A 21,838-nucleotide genomic window follows, 5' to 3' on the forward strand; every position below is an offset into this window, starting at 1 on the left:
AACGCGTCGGTCGCCATCTAAGACGGGGGTGGGGCCGACGTGCCCCGGAAACTAGAACTCCCTGCCGCCTGGCGGTTGGGGGAATCCCGGGCGCCTTCGGGCGGGGCCACGCCCAGAGCGCCGCCGTCGCCTCGGGCGCGCCCAGACTTCCGCGCCTGCGCACGACCGTCCGCCCCGCCCCTCGCCCCGTGGCCCCGCGGGCTCGTTCCCGGCATGGTGCTCTCTGAGCTGGCTGCGCGCCTCAACTGCGCCGAGTACAAGAACTGGGTGAAGGCGGGCCACTGCCTGCTACTGCTACGCGGCTGCTTGCAGGGCTTCGTCGGCCGCGAGGTGCTCGCCTTCCACCGCAGCCTGCTAGCCGCCGCCCCCGGCCTGGGCCCCCTCGCCACCTGCCGCAGCGGCTCGCGGTGCAGCCCGCGCGCCCGCCAGGTGAGCACCCGGCCCGGGGTCTTGACCGTCGCCCCTCACCCCGTCCGCGGGCGCAGTGTCTCGTGCCCTCCCCGGAGCCGGGCCGACCGCCGTGCCTGGGGTTCAGATGCCCAGACGCCGCCCCTCCCTCCCGGGCCCCTCCTCACCGCCGCCCCCTGTAGTTTCAGCCTCAGTGTCAGGTGTGCGCAGAGTGGAAACGGGAGATTTTGAAACATCACACCAGCAGAAATGGAGACGTTCACTGGGGAAACTGCCGGCCGGTCCGCTGGCCGGTCGACGCCTGGGAGGTGGCTAAGGTAAGCACCTGCGGTCGGGAGGGTAGGAGGAGTTGGCCCACCAGGTAGGAGTTACCTGGAGCCCGGGGCGTCTGTTGGGTCTGTGTGGGAGCTGGGCCCCCATAAACAGATGCAGAGAGAGATTGGGCTTTTGATCAAGGGTGTAGTGTCTAGGCGGCTCAGGGCTGTTACATCGGACCCAACGCAGCTTAGTGAAGTAGAAGATTTCAACAAGAGACGCTGGGGCAAGATGTAGAGTGGGCATCATGGGTACAGGCACAGAGGGAGAAGCAGGCAAGGCCTTTTGAGGGTAGGCTCCCTGAGTAGCTCACTTTGTCTGTAAGGTGCCATGAGGATGGCAGAATAAGCCAAGGGAAGTTGGGGCTAAGATAGAAAGGACCTTAAGTGCCTAGCTAAGGAGTAAAACTTTGGGGAGGTAGGGGTGGGGTAGGCAGCCAGATAAAAGGGGACTGTTCGGCCCGTTTTCAGATCTTGGTGATGTGATTTACTAGCTGGGCTGATTGAAGAATTGTTTTTGATTTTTTGATATTTGCCAGAAGCCCAGTGGGAGGGGGGGGAGGGAGGGAGGGGGAGTCGAAGTAGCCTCACTAACACAAATTCACCTCTGGAGTCAGTCTACATGCTAGTTACCAGCAGGCACAGGCTTGGTGCCTGGGAAGCAGGGATCAGAATCTCCGCCCAGCTGCTGTGGTGCACCACTGGGCCAGCCTCTGTTCCCTAACCTCAAAAATGAGGAAGTTGGACTGTATCGGTGGCCCCCAGACTTTTGGCTATCGTGGTCCAGTAAACCCACCATACCCTCTCCCCCGTTTGTTTGTTGCTGCCGTAGAATTGCCAACTTCTGCTTTTACTTAGAAAAGAAGAAAACTTAAAACTCTACCCTTTGCTATGACCGTCCCTCACCTGTTTGTTTTCTGTCACTGCTTTCATACCCTCAGAATCCTCTTGAAGCCCATGCCACCTGTTTCTGCCGCTCTTTCCCTTCTTCATTGCTGTCACCTGCAGACCTAGTCCAACCACATGTGTATATTCTCTCTCCAAGCTGGACTCCCCTCTCGAACATCCTGTGATCCTCTCGACCTCAGCCTCCCACTTGCATGCTCACACCCGGACTGTGTCAGCACAGGGAGCTGCGGCGTCCAACATCCTGCTTGCCCTCGGTGTACTTATTCAACCCGCCCCCACCTCTGCCCCACCCCTCGTCCCTCTCCAAAGTCCACAGCTCTCAGGCTTCCACTGCTTTCCCAATCCCCAGCAGCCTCTGCCCTCCCAGCTTCTTTTGCTTCCTCAGCCAGCCCAGATTCCAGTCCATCATTCTGTTCAGTCCCTTGCAGTTGTCTCGGTCTTCTTCCTCCTTTCTCTGCACTTGCCAGGCCCAGCTCCAGCCCTGATGACACCACACCTGCTGCTCTGGGGAAGAATCTTTCGAGGGATCTTTCGCTTTCAGTTCTTGATCACGAGCCCAGCAGCCTGGCCCTGTCTCTCCGTAGGTTCCTGTTCCCGGAGACAACTGTTGCTGCCTCTCCTTCGCTGGGCTCCCACTCCTCTTCTCCCACCTGCAATCCCAGCTGCTAACCTTGCTCTCGCTTTCTTATCTGTTTACCAGACCTACCAACCTACCTCAATGTGCACCATCTTCTTCCTTCTGCTGCAAAGGAGGAAGGGCGTTTCTCCTCTTACCGCCCTGTCCCTCCACTTGAGTGTTGGACCTTATCCCCTCCCACCTGCCCAAGGACTTTTGAGTCTCCACTCTTCCGACCTCCCAGTTTGTTCCCATCACCATACAAATAGCCTTAGTACTGCCTTGGTTTATTCAGTTTTTTTAAAGAAAGAGATTTCAGTATAGAGTTAATATATGACTTAGCAGTGCCACTCCTAGGTACATACCTGATGAAGTGGAAGCATGTGTCCCCACAAAAACCTGTGCACGAATGTTCATAGCCGTACTCTTCACAATAGCCAAGAGGTGGAAACAACACGCATGTCCATCAGCTGATGAATGGATAACCAAAATGTGGTTTATCCATACAATGGGGTATTATTTAGCCATAAAAAGGAATGAAGTACTGATACATGCTACAGTACTGCATGAACCTTGAGAACATTATGCTAAGTGAAAGAAGCCAGTCATATATTGTATGATTCCATTTATATGAAGTGTCTAGAATAGCCAAATCTATAGAGGCAGAAAGTAGATTAGTAGTTGCCAGGGCCTGAAGGAGAGAGGGGGCAATAGCTAATGGGTAGAGGGTTTCTTTTGGGGGTGATGAAAATGTCCTAAAATTGTGGTGATAGTTGTGCAATTCTGTGAATATACTGAAAACCAGTAAACTGTAAATGCTTAATTTTTTTATTGAGGTGTCATTGACTGTAACGTTATATTAATTTCAGGTATACAACATAGTGATTCGATGTTTAACACTTTGTGAAATGATCACCACAGTAAGTCTAGTTAATGTCCACTACCATGTGTGGTTGCAAATTTTTTTTTCTTGTGATGAGAACTTTCAAGATCTGCTCTCTTAGCAACTTTCAAGTACTGCAGCACAGTATTATTAACTATAGTCACCATGCTGTGGATTACATCCCCAGGACTTATTTATTTTATAACTGGAAGTTGGTACCTTTTGACCCCCTTCACCTATTTTGCCCACTCCCCACCCCCCACCTCTGGCAACCACCAGTCTGTTCTCTGCATCTGCGAGCTCGGGTTTTTGTTTTAGGTTCCGCGAATAAGCGAGATCATATGGTATTTGTCTTTCTCTGTCTGACTTACTTCACTTAGCGTAATGCCCTCAAGATCCATCCATGTCATCACAAAGAACTGTGTACTTTATTTATTTATTTTTTTAGCCGTATTATTACATTTTATTTTATTCACTGAAAATAAATAATTACCAATGAATCCTTTCTAGATTTCCTAGTTTCCCAAAGTTCCCTGTATTCACATTCTTTTTTTTTTTTCACACACACACACTGTTATTTTATTTTTACAAGAGATAAATAAACTGACACCAAGCATTGTAAATGGATGACCACAACAAAAGCAACAACGACTGCAACTACCGAACACGAAACACACTCATACTATGTCATGATATTGGCGTTCAGTCCAGCAATCCTCCACGGTAACAGCTCCTTTACTTTGCAGTGAAAACTGATTTGTATATTTTTTGCCTCTGAGTCCTTGTGGGATTTTTTTTTTTTTAATTCACACAGAAAGTCACAAAAATTATAATCATCCTCACTCAGTCCCACGTAATTAATTTTTTTTTCATCTTGATCTTCTGTTAGCACTTTTATGAATTCATCAGTTTTCCATTAGAGTTCTGGAAATGCTTATTCATTTCAGTTCAGCAGTATAGTCAGTTACCAGAAACCTGTACCTGTCAGAGTCTTTTCCACGAAGAACTGTGTACTTTAAATGGGTGAATTATATGGTATGTGAATTACATCTTAATAAAGCTTTTTTAAAAAAAGAATTGAGTGAATACTTGGAAAATAAAATTTGAAAAGAAAGAAAAACTTCCTTCATCCATTCCGTCCAGCTGTCTCCCCATTTCTCTAACTGCCTCCCACATACATACCCAGTAGAACTTCTCAAAAAGTGCTTTATGCCTAATTCTCTTTTCAGGGTTCATGCAGGTCCCGTTGACTCTTCAACCCACTCCCCTCTGCCTTCTGCCCCGCCACTCCGCTGCATGTCTTGTCAGGGGCACACGTGACCTTCCGTTCTCTGGCCTCGCCCCTCCTACCTCTCAGCTATTCGGCGCTGCCGCACTGCAGGCCACTCTTCTTGAAACAGCCCTGGCTTTGTGACATCCTCCCCTCCTGGGTTTCCTCCTGTCTCCCCGGCTCCTCCTTAGCCTCCTTCTGAGTGTCGGTTGGCCTTCCTCGGGCCTTTTCTGTCCCTCCCCATCCCGCCTTCTCCCCTGGTGATACTGCCCAGGCCCGTGGAGTGAAATATTAAATACTACGTTTCTGCTGACGGCTCCCAGATTGGTACCCCTAGCAATGCGCTTTTCTGCGCTCCGGGGGCCCATACCCAGCTGCTACTTGATGCCTCCACTTCATCACCTCCTGGGTACTTCGTCTTTTCTTCTCAAGCAGGACTCTTCATCTCTCCCCGCCAGCCAGCCTGCACCCATGCCCCACCACCAACTACCTACAGTCATTCTTGCTTCATCTCTTTCCCCCCACCACCCCTCTTATTTGTACGTGCAAATTATCTTTGGAATCATCCTCGCCATCTCTGCATCACAGCTCTCGCCCCCTCTCCTGCCAGCCTCCCACCTGGCCGCCTCTGCTGCTCTGCTCACCCCTGGTTGGTCCTTCACACAGCAGGATGTGCGGTCTTCATGTGGGAATCAGATCACTTTCTTCCTTTGCCCAAAACCCTTGGATGGCTTCCCGATGTCCTTAGAGTAAACTCCAAACTCCTTGTCAAGTCCAGTAAGGCCCAGCACGTCTGGCCCCTGTTTATTTCTCCAACCTTGTCTCCTGCTACTCAGTGAAGAGACAGGAGGGGGTAGTGAGAGGCAATAGCGTGTGTTTCTCACCCTGTGCTTGTCACATACGGAACCTGGCGGTAGGCGATACCATTTTAAGAAACAGCTTTCAGAGGCAAGGAGGCGGCAGAGCCTCCGTCGGCTTCTGGTTCTGAGGAAAGGAAAGAAGTACTAGAATAAAACCTTGACGTGGGAGAGACAGGTTTATATTGGTGAGAAAATGCCAGACTGGACATACCTTGTAATGAGAAAGAAAAACTCTGCTTGGTTTTGAGGCAACTAAGGCCCCTCCCACTTTGGGTGTTCCTCTCAGCCACAGTTGGAATAAGCAGTGTTTCTTTTCTTCCTCTTCTTTTCCTCTGTTTCATCAAACTAGTTTGCCTGTGATACATTAGTTCTTTGTTAACACTTGTAACATCCATAATCTACTTTCAGCGGGTTGGCCAGAGACAGTGATGGTCTTGGCTACTGTACCTTTTGATAGGGGCCATCCAGTATGTGTAGAATTCTTCTCAGTTACATGAGGCCGAGGTGTGTGATTCTACCACCATCAGGAACAGAGCCCTGACTCTCCTTGGGGGGTGTCGGCCCGTACCACGTTCCTTTTTCCGAATAGCACCATGAGCACTGCAGGAAGCAGCATGGTTGCTTGCCTACGGAAATGTGTTTGTTTTCAAGGGAGCAGGTCTCTTTATTTAGAGTTCTTTTTTGGCGAGTCATTTTTCATATGTCATCTCTTCTAGTCCCTTGGCAGGAACGTGCTCTTGAGCTTCATAGCTTGGTAAAGTTGTTGCCTTCAGATGTAAATTTGGAAATACTTCAGGAAAGAAATATGCCCAAGCCTTGCTATAACACCTTTTTGGGGGTACACACCATAAAATGCTACAAAAGGAAAGATCATGCTCGAATGAGGCCATTCTGTTGTATCTAGTATCTCAAACCCTGGGACCCCGTCTGTAACGCCTGTGTAGGTCCTGCTCACCTTGCACCATCAGCATAATAATTGCCAACATTTGTGGCCTGTGTATTAGCATGTGCCAGGCACCGTGCAAGTGGTTTACTCGCATTAACTCATTTAATTCTCGAAACATCCTTCAAGGTAGATGAGGACAGTTAGCCCCTATTTACTGCTGAGGAATCCGAGGATAGGTAACTTGCCCAAGGTCACACAGTTGACAAGTGGCAGAGCTGGGATTTGCACCCCAGGTCTGTCGCATTCCACAGCCCAGACTCTTAACTTTCTACTACCGTACTGAACTTTCTCGAGTAATTTTAAAGTGTCCACTTGGGAATAACTATTACTTTTAAACCTTCTTTAACAACTCAGCCACTGAAACTTCAGTAAGGAAAAGAAAAGGGTGGTTTCTTCCCCTGCCTCCTGCTTATATGCCATTAAGAAAGGACAATTAGGTCAAGTGTATAAGTGTCTGTAATAGCAAGTGGACAGATGGAGCAACTCTTCAGTTATTGCCCTGGGCTGAGGCTTGGCTGCCGCACTGTTTCCCAACTTGTGTTTTGGACTCATGAGGCTCTAACTTGAAACCTCAGTAAGAGAGTTTCAGTCATCATTTGGGGAACAGGCACATAGCATTTGTCCCACTAGCCCCATATAGATAGATGTCCCCTAGGGTTGGAGGAGACTCGGGTGCCCCTTGGGCCTCCCCTGCTGCAGGCCTTCATGCCCCGAGGACTGGCAGACAAAACAGGACCCGAGGAATGTGACGCGGTTGCTCTTCTAAGTCTCATCAACTCCTGTGATCACTTCGAGGTTGATCGAAAGAAAGTCACAGAGGTAAGAACTATCAGATTGAATAGCAGACAGAGTTGGTCGGGTGGGTACTGTGAAGACCAGTCAGGAGCCACACCCCGTGCTGCTAAAGCAGCCGTGTGGGCAGAGCTCACGGCTCTCCCCAGACGGTGGTGTGCGAAGGAGTTAGACTTTGGTCCACAGTTGTCATCGCTGAGCAGGCAAGCAGGGCTCACATCACATGCACCTTCTGTGATGTCCCAGAACCCCTGTGCGAACGCAGGCGGGAGACTGACCCTTCAACCCTACCCTGTTGAACTTTTCCGACAACCTGCTGTTGCACTGTTTGCCACTAAATCGACAGGCCTCAAATTTCTCTTCCCTGTTCTGCCATAAACAGAAGCAAAGTAATCTTCCATATTAAAAAAAAAAAAACAACAAATACAGAGTAATGCGTCATTCTGTCCATTGGATGCCAGCATTGGAATCCTGCCCTTCTCAATCTCATTGGCTAAACAGTTGCAAGGCCAGTTTACCTAGAACTGAGGAAAATATAAACACTAATGGATAAACAGTGTCAGAACAGATCGCTACGCTTGTCAGACTTCCTCTGGGAGATTTAGACTATCTCTGTTTCACCAGAGAACAGCTCTGGCACATTTGTTACGCTAAGGATCCTTGAAAAGGGTATATAGCATACCTGGATTATTTATAATATGTAGAGAAAATGCATGTATATTTTGCTAGCATGCCAGCAGCTGAAAGGACTGAGAGTCCTTTATCAGCAGCGGACTCAAAAACTATCACAGTATAAAATCAAGCCCTTTGGTAGCTTTTAACCAAGAGTGTGGAAGACTTGGCATGAAATGTATATTAAAAGAGTTTTGCATTGTCTGCTTTGGCCTCTGGGTATTCTCAGAGCCAGTAGCCAATAGTTTTGCTCTTTGGCGGGTTGTTTTAAGTTAGGGCATTTGGGGGATTGTGCGAGAGATACCCCCCGCCCCCCAGGCCACAAGATTTCAAGGACTAGCGACAGTTATAGGCTTGCTTGTATTTCTTACCCCAATTAATTTATTCAAGTGGCTGGGGGTTGAACATCCCCCTCGAGCCTTGACAGCACCTGCAGACCACGCACTTGTGGATTTTAGAATTAACAAGGCCTTTCAACAGTCTTTCTCTGGAACTACAAAATCTCAGTTTACCCCACTATTGGCCTTTGAAGGCTTTTCTCTTTTTTTGTCTTTCTATAGGTGATTAAGTGTCGTAACGAGATCATGCACTCTTCAGAGATGAAAGTATCTTCTGTGTGGCTTCGAGATTTTCAGATAAAGATCCAAAATTTTCTGAATGAATTTAAGAATATCCCAGAGATTGTGGCGGTATACTCCCGAATAGAACAGGTAAAAAATCACGTTTAACAGTTCTTGCATAAAGACCTAAGGGGGAAAAAAAGGAATCACAGTCACTCATTTCGAATTTGAAGCTTATTAGATTTAAACAAAATTCTAGAATGTAAGTAGGGGAACAATATTGATACGAAGTCAGAATTGTGATCGGGCTGAGCAGCTTTTCTGTGGTCACGGGATGTTATTAGACTGGATCCAGTCAACGATGTTTAATTACAAATTCTTTGAATATCTTTTTTTTTTTTTGGAATATCTTTTCCATTCAATCGGTTCATATATTTGTTCGGTAACCCAACAGCTGTTGACATCTGACTGGGCTGTTTACATCCCTGAGGAGGATCAGCCAGATGGGTGTGACTATGAAACAGGAGTTTACCTGAGTGAGCACCAAGTAAACGAGATAGAAATGGAGTTACTAAAGGAAAAACTTCAAGAGCTATATCTTCAAGCAAAGGGACAAGAGGTGTTGCCTGAAGAGGTAAAAAAAAAAAAAAAAAAAAGCATTATATCCTCTGTGTGAGTAAACAAAACAAAGAAAGGCACCAGGGAGGAAGAGTAGCACATTTTAACTTATTAACGGTTATGTTTCTGCTTTAAAAGTCAAATAATTTCCAGAAATGGATATTCTTTTGGCACAGATTACTGTTACCCTTAAACAAGTGTTTTCACCCCATCAGCAAACATTTGGGTGCCTAATATGTGCCACAGAGTGGAAGACCACAGGAAGGGCGGCCACAGAATCCTGAACCGCAGGCTCCCGCGACTCTCTGCAGCTCAGAGGGGCGATTGCAGAGAAAGGCTTTGCTGAGAAGGCGCTGTTGAGCTGGGACTAAGAATCAAATCAGAGTTCAGCAAATTGGCAAGAGCAGAAGGGCATTCTTGGCAGAAGGCATTTGCCAAGACATGAAAGACTAGCCTGGGCCAGACAGTGACGAGGCGACGTAGGAGGGAGGTATGGTCGGTTGTGAGGGTGGTCAGGTAGGTCGAAGCCGTATTTTGAAAGGTCTTCTATGCCTCACTAAGGGGTTTGGACCTTATTCCCAAAGAGCAGTTGGGAGCCAACAGAGGTTTTAAATCAGGAGAGAGTAAATGAATAGATCAGATAGGGCTTTTAGAAAGTGACGTCTTAATGGCACTTGGAGGTTGGAGACGAGCCAGGAGGCTCTTGGCAGTTGTGGGAGGGTGAGAGAAAGAGGACAGAAGCTAGAGGTGTGGGGGAGGAGCCGGGTGCTGGAGGCACTACTGGGGCCCAGCCGCAGTGGCTGGTTAGATTACTTGGGGCGTGGCCCGGGGCTGGCGGGAGGTGGGGAAGGAGGGGTTAAAGGATCGTCAAGGCTTCTAGCTCAGGACGCTGCAAGCTAATGATCGCCTCAAGGACAGGAGATATGAGTCCCCTTTGTTACATGCAAGATATTAAAAAAACTAACAGTAGTAGAATTATATTTTGGTAAGGTTCAGAAATAGCCCAGCACTTGCTGGATTAGAATTCCAGATTCCCAGGATGTCTTGGACAGATCATTTTACCTCTCCAATTCCACCTCGTCCGAGGAAAGTAGTTTTACTGGCTACCTCGTGAAACACAGCGTGTTTTAATACAAAGTGTGTATTTCATTTTTTAGGCCGTGCTCCGTACTGGTCCATATGCCTACGTTAACTCTTCTGACCTTGACCCAGGTGCTTCACTCAGCTTGATGAACTCCTTTAGCACAGGGACTGGGTACCAGTGGTTTTGGGGTGCACCCACCCTGGCACACCATAGGTATTTAAAGTGACGAATAAGGCTGTTAAAGCTGTTTTCTAAATCCATCTGGCTTTATTTATTTTTTTATTTTCAAAAAGTATTTATTTGTTTGGCTGCATTGGGTCTTAGTTGCGGCGTGCGGGCTCTTTTAGTTGCGGCATGTGGGATCTAGTTCCCTGACCAGGGAGCGAACCCAGGCCCCCTGCATTGGGAGTGCGGAGTCTTAGCCACTGGACCGCCAGGGAAGTCCCTCATCTGGCTTTACTTTAAAATGCCATTAGAGCCATCCCCAGTTTTCTTTCCACTGCTCCTTTTAAAAGCAGAGTCAGACAACAGAAGAAAACCGGGAGATCAGGCTCACGGTCCCTGAGTCGTCAGAAATTCTCTCCTCTTCCTTGAGGGAGCTGCAGTTCTTTTCCTGTTTGTGTAACAAAGAGCAAAATGCATCAGTAGCAACGCACTGAAACCAGGAGTCTCTGCAAGTTGGGAGCGGGAAGGGACCTGGGTAATACCCTGCTTTATAGCAACCCTAAGGGGCAGGTGCTGATGGGCTCAAGGCCTCACGGCTGGGGTATGAGGGCTGGCCCGGGGGTCTTCCCGCTCTGGCCCTGGGCCTGCCTTCCCACGTGCCGTGCAGCGGCTCTCATGTCGCCGAGCAGCTAGCAATTGTAAATTTCGACCCTTCATTATCTCTGTTTTACAGAGAGGAAATTGGGGTTAATTGGCTTGTCCTCTGGGTCCCCAAGTCTCTAGATAAAGGTGATAAATTCTCATTTTTCATGCTTTCTGTTCAGTGGACCGTGGCATTTCTCTTGATATTTCAATTGATCAAGTTGTAAGTTCGGATTGATTGGCACGTTATCTCTGAGAAGCTGAAGGATGGCTTTCCACGATGTGTGGAACAGACCTCTTTTGAAAGTTCAGCAGCAAATACGATTATTCATGTTCTTTTGGGTTAGTCTCCAAAGTCAGAGGATTTGGTAAACCAAATTTCAGTGACTCTAAAACACTATGAATTGCAAGACACACCATTAATTCAGTCACTTGTAAGGAAAAAAAAATGCTGCCAATTTACTGTAAGACACTATCAGTGGTAAGGCGCATTCTCATTCGAGATGTTAAAGTATTTTTAAAAATGTGCAATTAGGAATCAAGAAATGCAGTGGTTGTATTATGACCGCGGCACTTTTTGTGTGAATGTTCAGCAAGACCTGTTTCTGGTGTTCATTAAAACAGCAGAGCTCGGGTTGGAAAGCCAAGTTGAGAAGAAAGGGTTAATGGTGGTGATTTAGTGCGACAGTCCCCCGAAAGGCATCAGGGAGCACGGGAGTGAGTGCCAGGGACCACGAGGCAGAGAGTTCATCATCTCCATTCTTTCCTGTCCAGTTGGCGAGCCTTAATGATAACATTATAAAAGGGGGCTCCCATTAAAATACGCTGTGCGTGCATAACTGTGATTGTAAAACGCGGTCCGCCTCAGAGCCAAATGGGAGCAACGGCTGCCACCCAAGAGCCCTTCACACACACCTGCCGGCCCTCGGCGCTGTGTTAGGGTCTGGGGGGTTCAAAATTCAGCCAGAGAACGTTGAGCGCAGTAAGTGGCTAAAAAACATGCAACGAACTTGCACATTCTTGAAAATCGTTACTGACTTCTTAAACCCTGGTGGGGGGACCGCTTTCGGGGGGAAACTCAGGGAGGAAGTGACAGAATGCAGTCGAGGCAGGCAGGGGAAGGATGGAAGTGACACTCCATTGGTTACAGGCCAGATTTATTTCATGAGTGAGTGCCTACTATTTGCCAGGCACAGTTCTAGAAGCTTGGCGTGCATCAGTGAACAAAACAGATGGTAAACGGTCAGCATAATAAGCAATGATGGGGCGAGGTAGAAGGAGGAGGGCTGTGTGGAGCACAGTGTGGGGATCAGGAGTGGCCGAACGGGGCTGGGGGTTGGGTTGCGCGGGGTGGCCAGGGAGGCCCCATGGGGAAGCTGAGACTTAGCGATACCTTGGAGGAGGTGCGGAGCAGCCGTGTGCGCTTCTGGAGGAGGAGCGTTCAGGCGGAGGGCAGGGCAAGCTAAGCAGGCTGGCTGGAGTGCGGTGAGGAGCTGAGCGAAGGGAAGCCTTGTGGGCCGTTGGGAGGATCCAGGCTCTTCCTCCCGAGGCGGCAGCCACACTGAGTTCTGAGCAGCAGAACGATGAAGGGAGCACGCTGGCCGCCGTGTGGAGGATGCAGGGCCGGGGGCCAAAGATGGAAGCAGGGAGACATTAGGAGGCTGCCGCAGGTACCAGGTCAGAGAGGTGGTGGTTCAGACCAGGGTGGAAGGGTGAAGAGTAGAGGTGGTGAGAAGGGGGGCACGTGTGGTGTGGGAGAGAAGGAAAGGCGTCAAAGACAAGTCCAAGGGTTTTGGCTTAAGTGCCTGGGAGTATGGAGGCGCTAAGCATCTTTTGCCTAGAACAGCGCCTGCCTGGCACATAGTAGACTCTCGGTACGCTTTTGTTAAATGATTGTCGGAAGGGAGGAATGTACCAGACACAGTGCTAGGTGCTTTTACTAGATTATTTCTAATCCTCACAGGAATGCTTGGTGGTGTTGGTATCATCATCCTATATTTGCATGTATGGAAGTAAGCTCAGAGAGGTCAAGTGTCTTGCCCAAAGTCACACAGCTAGTTAAGTGGCAAAGCTGGGCTTCAATATCCAAGTGTGTCTGACTACTTTTCTAGCACTTTGTTTTTCCACCTTTACTTCCCTCCCCATTTAACATATAAACGTGCATAAGCCTTCCCCATTCTTAATAAATTTTTTTAAAAACTCCTTTTGACTCTTTCTCCTCCCCCCAAGCTAAAATAATCACCCCTGTTGAGCACATTTCAAGAGCAGAGAGGGTCAGGAGGTGACAGCACAAAGGATCAAAGCTCCCAAGTCATGAAATGAGAAGGTCTATGGGAAGGGAGGACCCCACTCCATCTTGGAGGGTATGTGTGATGCACAGACCAGGCCGGCATGGTCTCGGGCATCTGATGGGAGCCAAGGAATGGGAAGAACCCTGGGGTGCATCTAGAGCACCCGGCACAGGCCATGAGTGCTAACAGTGCAGTACCCGCAATTACTAATGTACACTGTGAATTACGTCACTGATGTAATCTTCATTTCACGTTTTTACGGTTTCCAGATTTATTATTTAAAGCCCAGGTATCTTTCAGGAGCTGTAGGCTTGTCTCTAGCCGTGTAATAAACAGCTCCAGCTGAAGGGCACATCCCCATCTACTTAGTAACCTGTCTGAAGACCTCTGGTCATCCTCAGCTCCACCCTGGCCCTCCCTGTTCCCTGTTCATCCTGGTCACAAGCCCTAGCCAGTCTTCCCCTCCCTCCCATCCCTGGCAGCCATCGTTCTGCAACCGACCGTCTCACTCACTGCCATCACAATAACCTGGTGCCTGCTTAGGTTCTGCCCTAGCCCCGCTGCACCAGAGTCAATTGTGTACATCTCTAAAGTTTAAGAACCACCACTCTGCTAAGAGTAGGGTACTCCATCACTTTCCTTCGTTAGATGTCGATCGTCTTGACTTAGCTTGGAATTGGGGGTCCCTCATTTTAAACAATTCACCACACCCCAAAATATTAATAACTCTCTTCTTTGTAATAAGCACAGTGACCAGTGAGGGTATCCTCGGATAAGCCGGGTGAAAACACTTCCGTGGTACTATTCTAAGAATACATGCTTTTATTAGTTTAAATGTCAGGAAGGATGTTACTGGTGGGAGTTTAAATTGGTATAACCTCTAGAGATGACAGTTTTGGCAAAATCTATTAACATTAAAACAGAAAACTCTATCAATTAAAACTTCATTCCACTTCTAAAAACAGATCCTACAAATAGCCTGTCACTTTATGCAAAATGACACATGTCCCAGGTTAGTTACTGCAGCGGCATTTCTCTTAGCAGAAGGTTTGAAATAATATGTTAATGCATGAGACATCCATAACTGAAAAACTGTTCGGCCATTAAAAAAAATAATGAGGGCACTCTTTACAATCTGATATAGAAAAAAATCAGTTGAAGAACAATGTCTAATATGCTGCCATTTGTGTTTTTAAAAATGTGTATGTGCCAATTATGTCTCAATAAAGCGGAAATTTTAAAAAGGTGTGCACATATATACATATATGCTCACCTGTAAATGCATGGACTATCTCTGGAAGAGACACAAGAAACTTCACTGTGGTCACCTTTAAGAGGAGCTGGGTGACTGGGGACAGGATGTGGAAGAGGACCAAATTCTTACGTTGTACCCTGTGTTCATCTTGAATTTTGTACCAGTATATTCATTACTAGTAAATATGTATGTATATTTTATAAATATTGAATAGTAATAAACGTATATATGTATACATATTTACTAGTAATAAGTGTGTACAACATCAAAGAGCATTATATGTGTGAGTGTATACATTTGTATATATGTGTGTGTATATATATATATGTGTATGTGTAAATGTATTTAATCATAATAAATGGGTACAAAATTCAAAATGAAAGGGCTTTATTTTATTTTTATATATACATATATATGTATGTGTATGTATACGTATGTGTGTATATATGTGTATACACACACACACACATATAGGTATAGACATATAGCCCTTTTGTACAAATGCAGGAAGTTTTACAGCAAAAAAAAAAATCATCTTTTAAAATTTTTTTCCAGTTTTATTGAGATATAATTGACATACAGCACTGTATAAGTTTAAGGTATACAGCATAATGATTTGACGTACATATATCGTGAAATGATTACCACAATAAGTTTAGTTAACGTCTGTCATCTCGTATAGATACCAAAAAAAGGAAAAAAGTGTTTTTTACCTTGTGATAAGAATGCTTAAGATTTACTCACTTAACAACTTGCAAATATACCATACAGCAGTGTTAACTATTGTCATTGTGTTGTACATTACATCCCTAGTACTTATTTATCTTGTAAACTAGAAGTTTGTACCTTTTGACCACCTTCATCCAATTCCCTATTCCCACCGCTGGTAACTGCAAATTTGATCTCTTTTTATGTGAGTTTATTTTTTTGTTTTTGTTTTAGATTCCACATATAAGTGAGATCATACAGTATCTATCTCTCTGTTTGACTTAACTTAGCATAACGCCCTCTGGGTCCGTCCATGTTGTCTCGAATGGTAGGATTTTCGTCTTTTTTATGGCCAAGTAATATTCCATTGTGTGTGTGTGTGTGTGTGTGTGTGTGTGTGTGTGTGTGTGTGTGTGTGTGTGTATATATATACACCACATCGTCTTTACCCATTCATCTGTTGATGGACCCTCACGTTGTTTCCTTGTCTTAGCTATTGTGAATAATGCTGCTAATTAACATGGGGATGCAGATGTCTCTTCAGCGTGGTGTTTTTGTTTTCTTCAGATATATTCCCAGAAGTAAAATTTCTAGATCACCTGGTAGTTCCTTTTTTAAGTTTTTGAGGATCCTCCATACTGTTTTCCAGAGTGGCTACACCAATTTACATTCCCACCAGCAGTGTACGAGGGTTCCCTTTTCTCCACATCCTCGCCAACATTTGTTACCTCTTTTTGATGATGACTGTCCTTTTTTTTTGGCCGTGCCGCACGGCTTGTGGGGTCTTAGTTCCCCGACCATGGATTGAACCCGGGCCCTTGGCAGTGAGAACACAGAGTCCTAACCACTGGACCGCCAGGGGATTCTCGATGATGACCATTCTAACAGGTGTGAGGTGATACCTCATTGTGGTTTTAATTTTCATTTCTCTGATGATTAATGATGTTGAGCACCTTTTCCTGTACCTGTTGGCCATTTGTATGTCTTCTTTGGGAAAGTGTCTATTCAGTTCTTTGGGAAAATGTCTGTTCAGGTCCTTTGCCCGTTTTTTAACTGGGTTGTCTGTTTTTTTTGCTATTGAATTGTGTGAGTTCTTTTTATATATATATGTGTGTGTGTGTGTGTGTGTGTGTGTGTGTGTGTGTATAATTTTTTAATTTTTTTTGGCTGCGTTGGGTCTTTGTTGCTGCGCACAGGCTTTCTCTAGTCGTGGCGAGTGGGGGCTACTCTTCCTCGCGGTGCGCGGGCTTCTCACTGCAGTGGCTTCTCTTGTTGCGGAGCACGGGCCCTAGAGCGCACGGGCTTTAGCAGTTGTGGCTCGAGGGCTCTAGAGCGCAGGCTCAGTAGTTGTGGACCACGGGCCCAGTTGCCCCGCGGCATGTGGGATCTTCCCGGACCAGGGATCATACCTGTGTCCCTTGCACTGGCAGGCGGATTCTTAACCACTGCGCCACCAGGGAAGCCCCTCTTTATATATTTTGGATATTAACCCCTAAAAGCAAAAAATGTTAAGGAGACAAGCAAACACGCCCTTGTGTGGCCCCAGAACCAGCTACTGGTAGACACATGAACAGGAGCCAGTCTTGGAGCTAGTAAGTTTTTCATCTGAATTTTAAGTCTGCTATAAAATTATCTAAGCTGTGCATTGTATGGTTTCTTCTTACAGATCTTAAATCAACTGGAAGTGGTGAAAGAATTTCTGAGAAACAACGAGGATCTTAGAAATGGTCTTACAGAAGATATGCAGAAGCTAGACAGCCTCCACCAACAGCCTCAAAAACTGGATTCGAAGGAACCTAGGGCACAGACACCTGAAGGGAAGGCCTGAAGTGAGTTTAAGCATATGATGGTAAATAAGGACAGAATAGCCTCATCTCTTTAATGTCTGTTCTTTTAGGTAAGGCCATAACACACATAGTCTCATCTGAAGTTTCCCTATGTCCTTTTTATTTGAAAGAAAGGACACTGAGCTTTGTGCTCTTTCTGATTGATGGTTCTCACATCTGTGAACTAGTTCAAGATAAACTCCCTGTCAGCTTTGTTCAGTCAAGTATACCTGAAGTCATTGGTCTAGTCTTAAATGAATCAACTTTATGACATAATCAAGAAGCATTTCAGCCCTAAAGTGATGCCAGTGATGCCTCACTCTTAGCCGTGGCATGAATAATAGCAATTTGTTTGTTTTCATAAGAAAAACTTGTTGGGACTTCCCTGGTGGTCCAGCGGTTAAGTCTCCGCGCTCCCAATGCAGGGGGCCCAGGTTCGATCCCTGGTCAGGGAACTAGGTCCCGCATGCCACAACTAAGACCCAGTGCAGCCAAATGAATGAATGAATTAATTAATTTTAAAAAAAAAAGTTAAAATAAGTAACTATCTTCAGTATTTTACTTTTTTTCCTCAAATGAAGAAAATTAAATATTTTCTTTTATTTTAGGTTGACCTTCAACAAAAATCAGGCATGTTCTGTGAAAGTCAGCCGGGCTTCCATCTCAGCCGTCCTTTTCTGTGCAAAAGGGAAAACTTACCCAAGCACTCCACTCAAACAAAAAGGAATTTGTGTCATCTTTTCCTGGACTTTCCTTTAACTCTTTGGGAGTTTTGTTTTGTTTTGTTTTGTTTTTTTAACATTCCTAAGCTTGGTGTTATGTGATCTGTACCAGCCAAAAAATATTAGATGCTCTTGTGCCAAACTTGCTGTCATCCGGGCTTTTTTGTTTGTTTTTCGGGTTTTGTTTTTGGTTTGGTTTTGCTGTTTAAAAGGTGAGATTCTTTTCTGGTCCTAAAACTCTAACTGCTTAAACACTAAAGGCTGTGTTCGGCCAGGCCTGTGTGAAGGGCCACGCAGAGTTCTCTGCCCACTGGCACGCAAGTCCTGTGCCCACACACTTGCCTGAAAGTCTCATTCATGAGGATGCCCAGGGGTGGGCTGTGATGTACATGTTGAGATATAAATCCTTTTTGCCAGCAGGCAAGGAAAAAAATGTGCCCGAAAGGCCATTTTCTAGCCATTTCCAGTTAGTACAGAACTGTTACTACCTGTTTCTGGTAGCTTGAGGCAGTAGGACAAAGAGGTGGGCTGGAGAACACAGCAACTTGACTGACCAAAGCAGGGGGAGGGCCCAGGCCAGTATCACAAGCAGGGATGTCCGGGAAAGTTTTGAGGTTGCTGACTTGTTTATGGCACTCTTAAGAAAAGTCAGCCTTGGTGGCAGTCACAGCTCTTCCGGTTCAGTTATAACCTGAGTGCCGAGCACAAGGCCTGGCCCTTGCGTGCTCAATGAATATTCATTAACTGAAGGGTCAGCTGATAGCCCAGAGGTATTCATAGACGCAAATGTCAGTTACACTGTTAACTAAACCTTGTCCTTTGTTATGAGATTGAGGAATGAAACTTTAATATTCTTATGGAAGTTCAAAGACATCATTTTCTTTCAGCAGATTCACAAATTCATTCATACTTCCTTATTCCTTTTACCCAAAAAGTCATACACTTTTGACTTTGTCCTGTTTGTTTCCTAAACTGCAAAACCCCTGTCCCATTGTATGCAGTGATCTGTGGGATCAGCTGTACCCTCACCTTCCCCTACCTCTGCTCATTTCCAAAGCCAGCAGTACTGAACTGGGCCTTGTCGCCCCTGGACCTTGAGGGACAGAATTGCCACATTCCCCACTGCCTGGAGGAAGTGCTTCCGTTTCGAGCCCAGGTGAAGCCCTGCTCCTTTGCTTACTCAGCTGCCCAACAAGGATGTGATTTTTAGAGAAAGGGGGTGGGGGGATGCATTTTTACCCTGAAATGCATTTAATGTAGTTCTGTAAAACCTGGATGAATGCAAATATGCCTGTGACTTCCTGCTTTCATCTTTCCTGCTACTATTTGGTCTTTAATCTTACGTTTTCTTTCTCCCTTCATTTCATGGAGTTCCTTTAGAAGACTTCAATAGTAAAGTAACAATTTTCTTTCATCTTGCAACTTCCTGCAAACTAAGATACTCCATGAAACATTTCCTAGTTTCTACATGTAGGATAACAAAACTTGGGATCACATTAAATCTTGATTCACTAACCAATTTAAGATCTGATTTCTCCCCTTAGGAACTTTGGATTATGAACACTTTCATTTCATACCTCTTGTATCTATTTAGCTTTTCCTTATCTACCCAAGAAACGTTTTATCAAGTATCAACCACATGCCAGGCACTGAAGTTGATGCAAATGGAGGATATGTAAGGTATGGACAATGGTATGTGAGCTGTCATCTTACTGGATTTATTGTCTGCTCTGATGAATTAAAGATACTGTTCAGGGAATTCCCTGGCGGTCCAGTGATTAGGACTCAGCACTGTCACTCAACTGCCGGGGCCCGGGTTCGATCCCTGGTCGGGGAACTAAGATCCCAGAAGGCGGGAGGTGCGGCCAAAAAAAAAGATACTGTTCAGAAACATTATTCTGGCAACATTTAATTACATTAAAATTGAAACGAAGATAGGAAGACATGCCTGGAGGGGGCTTTAAAGCAAACACAGCTTTAAGACTTCCATGGTGGCGCAGTAGTTAAGAATCTGCCTGCCAATGCAGGGGAGATGGGTTCGAGCCCTGGTCCGGGAAGATCCCACATGCCGCAGAGCAACTAAGCACATGTGCCACAACTACTGAGCCTGCGCTCTAGAGCCCGCAAGCCACAACTAGTGAGCCCGCATGCCACAACTACTGAAGCCGGAGCACCTAGAGCCCGTGCTCCACAAAAGAAGCCACTGCAGTGAGAAGCCTGCACACCACAACAAAGAGTAGCTAGCCCCTGCTCGCCACAACTAGAGAAAAGCCTGCGTGCAGCAACGAAGACCCAATGCAGCCAAAAATATAATAAATTTTTTTTAAAAAACTATAATTAAAAAAAAAATAGCAAACATAGCTGTAAAGGTTGATCCGGGGACATCAGCCCTGTGGGACTCTCTTCTACAGATCTGTGCACGTGGGCACAGAGCATGGACAAAAGGGTGTTCACAGCAGCCTTGGCAGGCAGCCATCGAGAGAGGACTGGTTAAATAATCACAGCACATCCATGCTACCGAGTATTACGCAACTGTTAAAAAGAAGGCTGCAGTGCCATGATGGGGGTGACGTGTAAGACATTATAGATAGAAAAGCAGAATGTGTAACAATGCATAGCATGCTATAAAACTATGGTATTTAAAAAAAAAAAAAAACTGTGGTATTTTCAAATAACAGGTCTGAAAAGTTGTGTACTTTTCCCAAGCTTTTTTGCCATGTTACCACTGCCAAAGGAATTGGGGTCGAATTTGGCTTTTCTATTTTTTGCACACTCGCGTATGAAATTTTTACAACAAAGCTGCACTCCTGTAGTTTGAAAACTTTTCATTCAAATTTTGCATTTCAAAATAATAGACGTAAATTCAAACTGCAAGACTTATATGTCACGTTTCCTGGAATATATTGTAGCCTCCATTTTTGCGGGGGTCAGCTCCACCTCCAGGGGCACTCGTGAGTTATCAGGGTCAGGAGAAGCCCAGGAAGTGGTTTCCTTCCCGCACAGGGCTTCATCATCTCTAAGTGCCTTGTCTTTGTCCAGCAATGTGATTTGTTCCCAGCCTCCCCCTGAGACACAGTGTGAGGTTCATAGTTTTGAAAGAATTCGAGGAGAAAAATGGTTGTAGCATTAGAGTTGCAAACATAAGGCAGTTCGTTGGATTTTAGCCTGGGCTTTGCCAGGAAGGTCAGAGGACCTAAAGAGGAAGATGTTACTTTTTAAACTCAGTATAAAACCCAAATTCTGGGAAGTAACAAAAGTGTGTCAATAACAAAAGCTTCTGAAAAAATAGCTCTGCCTATTTGGAAAATGTTTTTGGCTTCATAAAGTAGTGGTAGAGACCTGTAGGCAGTTTAAGTTAAATTGTCAAGACCAGAAAGAATTATGTTTGAGAGTTTGGGGAGATTATGAAATGATTATTACCCTAATGATTTGAAGGGTGTGTTTTTATTAAAGTATTAATCACTTACATGGCTTTAAACACGAATATCCTAGGCAACAAAGGGTTAGAGCTCTTAGCTGGGTGGGCATGCTACAAATTAGGTCCTGTAAGTGGAGCATTGCATTAGAATGGAGGTGTTGCAATCTTTTGGATATTTGCTCTAATCGTTTTGCCCTCTAAATTAAAAATGTAGAGTGACAGGAAATTATCAGCAGGGATTACCTATTTTCCCCTTACCAGGTTAATTACAAACGTACCCGCTCTGGTATGTCTTCAACAGACAGTGGCCTTTTACTGAAATACAATAGTCAAATTACAAAATACGTTTCGTAAAACAAATCTAAAAATGCATTAATTTCCACTCATGTAAGAGCAAAGGGGGAAAATCTTTAAAATTTTAATAAAAATCTCGATACAAGCTTATGATTCATTTCAGAACTTTCAGAACTGCTTTTTATTATATGATAGTCTGAACTATCTAAAATATTATGAGCTACCACCTATCTTCCAGAGACTTCTTTCCTGCTTCTCAAACCCATCCTCTGTAATATATGCATGTTTGTAATGACCACAAAACTGTAAACTGAGCATTTTGTGACATCTCTTGGGGAAGGTGGGCGATGACCTTACATGATTTATTACTTTCTATTGAGTTTCAGGAAGGCAGGAGAGTTTTTATTTCAGAGCCACGTGTGGTAGCCAGTCTCCAAGATGGCCCCCCATGATCCCTGCCTCCTGCTATTCCCACCCTTGTGTTGTCCTCCCACAGCGTACCAAGGTTGGTCCATATGACCAAGAGAACACAGCTGAAGTGATGGTATGTCACTTCCCAGATGAAGCTATAAAAGACTATGGCTT

At 45.6% G+C, this 21,838-nt stretch overlaps 1 protein-coding gene across 1 annotated transcript; it reads left to right on the forward strand.

Annotated features, from left to right (window-relative positions):
* The first annotated feature begins 181 nt into the window (after positions 1-181).
* On the forward strand, positions 182-21,418 carry CXHXorf38 (chromosome X CXorf38 homolog). The gene is made up of 7 exons (XM_022556400.2): positions 182-429; positions 591-725; positions 6,906-7,025; positions 8,231-8,380; positions 8,685-8,864; positions 16,660-16,822; positions 17,428-21,418. Exons 1-6 carry the CDS (start codon positions 214-216, stop codon positions 16,819-16,821), a joined length of 963 nt encoding a protein of 320 aa, XP_022412108.1. The 5' UTR covers positions 182-213; the 3' UTR covers position 16,822; positions 17,428-21,418.
* The last annotated feature ends 420 nt before the right edge of the window (positions 21,419-21,838 follow it).

This window comes from Delphinapterus leucas, chromosome X (genome assembly GCF_059928025.1).
Source record: "Delphinapterus leucas isolate spDelLeu-1000000601 "Yukka" chromosome X, BTC_Dleu_Yukka2, whole genome shotgun sequence".
Classification (NCBI taxonomy): domain Eukaryota; kingdom Metazoa; phylum Chordata; class Mammalia; order Artiodactyla; family Monodontidae; genus Delphinapterus; species Delphinapterus leucas.

Bases quoted from the DNA above. Each gene is read 5' to 3' on its own strand.
- CXHXorf38 (XM_022556400.2), top strand. From the start codon at position 214: ATGGTGCTCTCTGAGCTGGCTGCGCGCCTCAACTGCGCCGAGTACAAG. The intron at 8,381-8,684 runs GTAAAAAATCAC...GTAACCCAACAG, and splicing joins TATACTCCCGAATAGAACAG to CTGTTGACATCTGACTGGGC. The intron at 8,865-16,659 runs GTAAAAAAAAAA...TTCTTCTTACAG, and splicing joins AAGAGGTGTTGCCTGAAGAG to ATCTTAAATCAACTGGAAGT.